Source organism: Sinocyclocheilus grahami, unplaced genomic scaffold, assembly GCF_001515645.1.
Source record: "Sinocyclocheilus grahami isolate Dianchi unplaced genomic scaffold, SAMN03320097.WGS_v1.1 scaffold10452.1, whole genome shotgun sequence".
NCBI lineage: Eukaryota > Metazoa > Chordata > Actinopteri > Cypriniformes > Cyprinidae > Sinocyclocheilus > Sinocyclocheilus grahami.
In genome coordinates this window covers 1-2,738 of record NW_015513242.1, presented here as the reverse complement: position 1 = coordinate 2,738, position 2,738 = coordinate 1, and the positions used below count along the sequence as shown (strand labels likewise).

Genomic DNA, 2,738 nt, shown 5'->3' with positions numbered 1-2,738 from the left:
CCTGTTCCTGCTGGTGGCTGGTAGTTCCTGCTGGTGGTTTACCGATGAGGACGCCTGTTCAGCTTCCTGGGGTGTTACAGAGTATTTGTTAAATCTAGCTAACAAAATATGTATTGTGTGTTTGAGTGGTCCAGACGCTACACTAAACATCTGCTGTGTCTCCTCCAGGTTATTGAGAAGAAGAACAAGCCTCACATCCAGCTGGACATCGGATCAGGTCAGATGAAGACTTTCACCCCTGAGGAAATCTCTGCCATGGTTCTGACTAAAATGAAGGAGACCGCAGAGGCTTACCTGGGAAAGAAGGTAAAGTTTTGACTCCAACACCAAGAAAACATCTCTGTTGCACTGCAGTAAAACTCAACATCTGATCTGTTTCTGCTCTTCTAAAGGTCACACATGCTGTGGTCACTGTGCCCGCTTATTTCAATGACGCCCAGCGCCAGGCCACCAAAGATGCAGGAACCATCGCCGGACTGAATGTAATGAGGATCATCAGTGAGCCGTAAGTATAGAATTACTTCTGCTTTGTTGTAAAACAGGTCGTTCCTGCGTCGGAGAACGCTTTGGGAACGCCTTCTGTGACCACGCTCTGAATCACATGTGTAATCCATCCAATGGAAGGGCGCAACATCACAGGCGGGTGACGTCATCGACCAGGAAGCTTAAAAGCATGTGCGGCGGAGCCGGCGTCAGCTTTTTGTCATTCAGCAAAGTGCTCTGTGTGTGTCAGTTCAAAACTCTGTGTTTGTGAGTCTTATTTATTGTTGTTTGTCCAAAATAAAACTAATAAGCTCCACTATGTCAATAGCTCACACTAAGACAAAGCACTCTAAGGGTGAGAGCAAGCCGCGTTATAGTCTGTGCGTGGTTTGCTTGGGAGCGGAGCACGCAGAGTCTGCTCTCGAGGGGACCGGCTGCCCGCATTGCGAGCTTCTCCCACTGCGTATGCTTCGCTCCCGGAGGGCTTTCTTTGAGGAGGGAGCCTTCGCCAGCATTCTTCGCGGTGCTGGTCTTGCTTCCATCGAGGCAGAGCGGCGGCTGCATTCGTGGGGTTCGCAGTTGAATCTGGTGGAGGGAATGGAGACGGGCGAGTCCCTATCTCCTTCCTCACCCGCCAGATTCAGTGCCCGATCTCTGGGTTTCGGAAGCCCGTTCTGCGGCTACTTCCTCCCGGGGTGAGGGCTCGACGCTCCGCCTGTCGTCCTCCGAGGAAGTTGACGTGGAGGCGTCGAAGAGGTTTGCCCCCTCAATCGCCCCAGTATGAGGAGCTAGTGGAGGTGCTTACTCGCGCCGTGGCCAAGTTAAAAATCGATTGGCCGAGCTACACCGAGGCAAGTTAGATGAACGCTTCCTGCGGGCGAGGCCACCACCTCCATGTTGGAGCCTGCCATTTTTCCCCGACCTTCACACTGAGGTGTCGAGGTCGTGGGCCAAGCTTTTCTCGGCCCGTCTCTTCATCCCTGCCTCAGATTATTATGGAAATGTGGCGGGGTTGAGTGAGCGTGGCTATAGGGCGATGCCCCGGGTTGAACAGACGCTGGCAAGCTATCTGTCCCCAGGCGTGGCATTGTCCTTAAAGGCTCTGGCACTGCCCTCCAAGCTGCTGCTTACAACATCAGCGCTGGTGGGCAAGGGGTACGCAGCAACAGGTCAGGCCGGTGCGTGTCTGCACACAATGTCTGTGTTACAGGCGTACCAGGCAGACCTGCTTAAAGAGCTAGACGAGGGCGAGGAGCTTAACTCTGATAACATCGCAGAGATAAGAAGAACCGCTGCTCTCTCTCTCCGCGCCACCAAGGAGACCGCCCATGACATTGGGCGGTCCATGGCAACTATGGTGGCAGCAGAGAGGCATTTTTGGTTGACCCTGTCAGACATGAAAGAGAAAGACAGGGTCTTCCTCCTCGATGCCCCGCTTGCGCCTTCTGGCCTGTTCGGCGACGCCGTCAATTCCATCGTCGACATGTACCAGGAGGCCCGTAAACAGGCGGTGGAGTTTCAGCGGTTCCTCCCTCGCCGCGTCTCAGCTCTGGGGGTTGCTGGGCGGGAGCAGTCCCCTCCCCGTACCAGCTCCTCATACAGGGAGGCTCAGAAACAGAGCATTGCCGCCCGTGCTTCCCCCGCGTCTGGGTCGGGGACTTCTAAGCCGAAGCCGGATTTGCGGACTTGTTCTTCAGGCTAAGAGGTCCTTGACCAAAAAGTCCTGACTATTGGGGTTCAGGAATGGTGAGGGCAGGCCCTTCTGGGGAAGAGAGGTTCTACAGCCGGTACTTCATTGTTCCGAAGAAGGATGGGGGGTTGCGTCCTATTTTAGATCTGCGACAGTTGACGCAGTTGAACCGCTCAGTCATGCGACTAAAGTTCAGGATGCTCACACTCAAACAAGTCGTGTCTCAAATCAGGTCCGAGGACTGGTTTGTCACGATCGATCTAAAAGATGCATACTTCCATGTCTCCATCCTTCCTCATCACAGGAAGTTCCTGAGGTTCGCTTTTGGGGGCAAAGCTTATCAATATCGTGTTCTTCCTTTCGGCCTTGCACTCTCACCCCGCACTTTCACGAAGTGTGTGGATGCTGCTCTGGCTCAATTGCGACTCCAGAGCATCCGCATACTCAACTACATCGACGATTGGTTGATATTAGCTCATTCAGAGCAGGTAGCGGTTCGACATTGGGATGTCGTTCTCGCTTATATGTGTAGCGGATCAGCTCATGGGGAAATATGAATAATTAA

At 53.4% G+C, this 2,738-nt stretch overlaps 1 protein-coding gene across 1 annotated transcript; it reads left to right on the top strand.

Moving 5' to 3' along the window:
* Positions 1-44: 44 nt before the first annotated feature.
* On the top strand, positions 45-509 carry LOC107578480 (78 kDa glucose-regulated protein-like). The gene is made up of 3 exons (XM_016264433.1): positions 45-71; positions 169-306; positions 393-509. Exons 1-3 carry the CDS (start codon positions 45-47, stop codon positions 507-509), a joined length of 282 nt encoding a protein of 93 aa, XP_016119919.1.
* Positions 510-2,738: the final 2,229 nt, after the last annotated feature.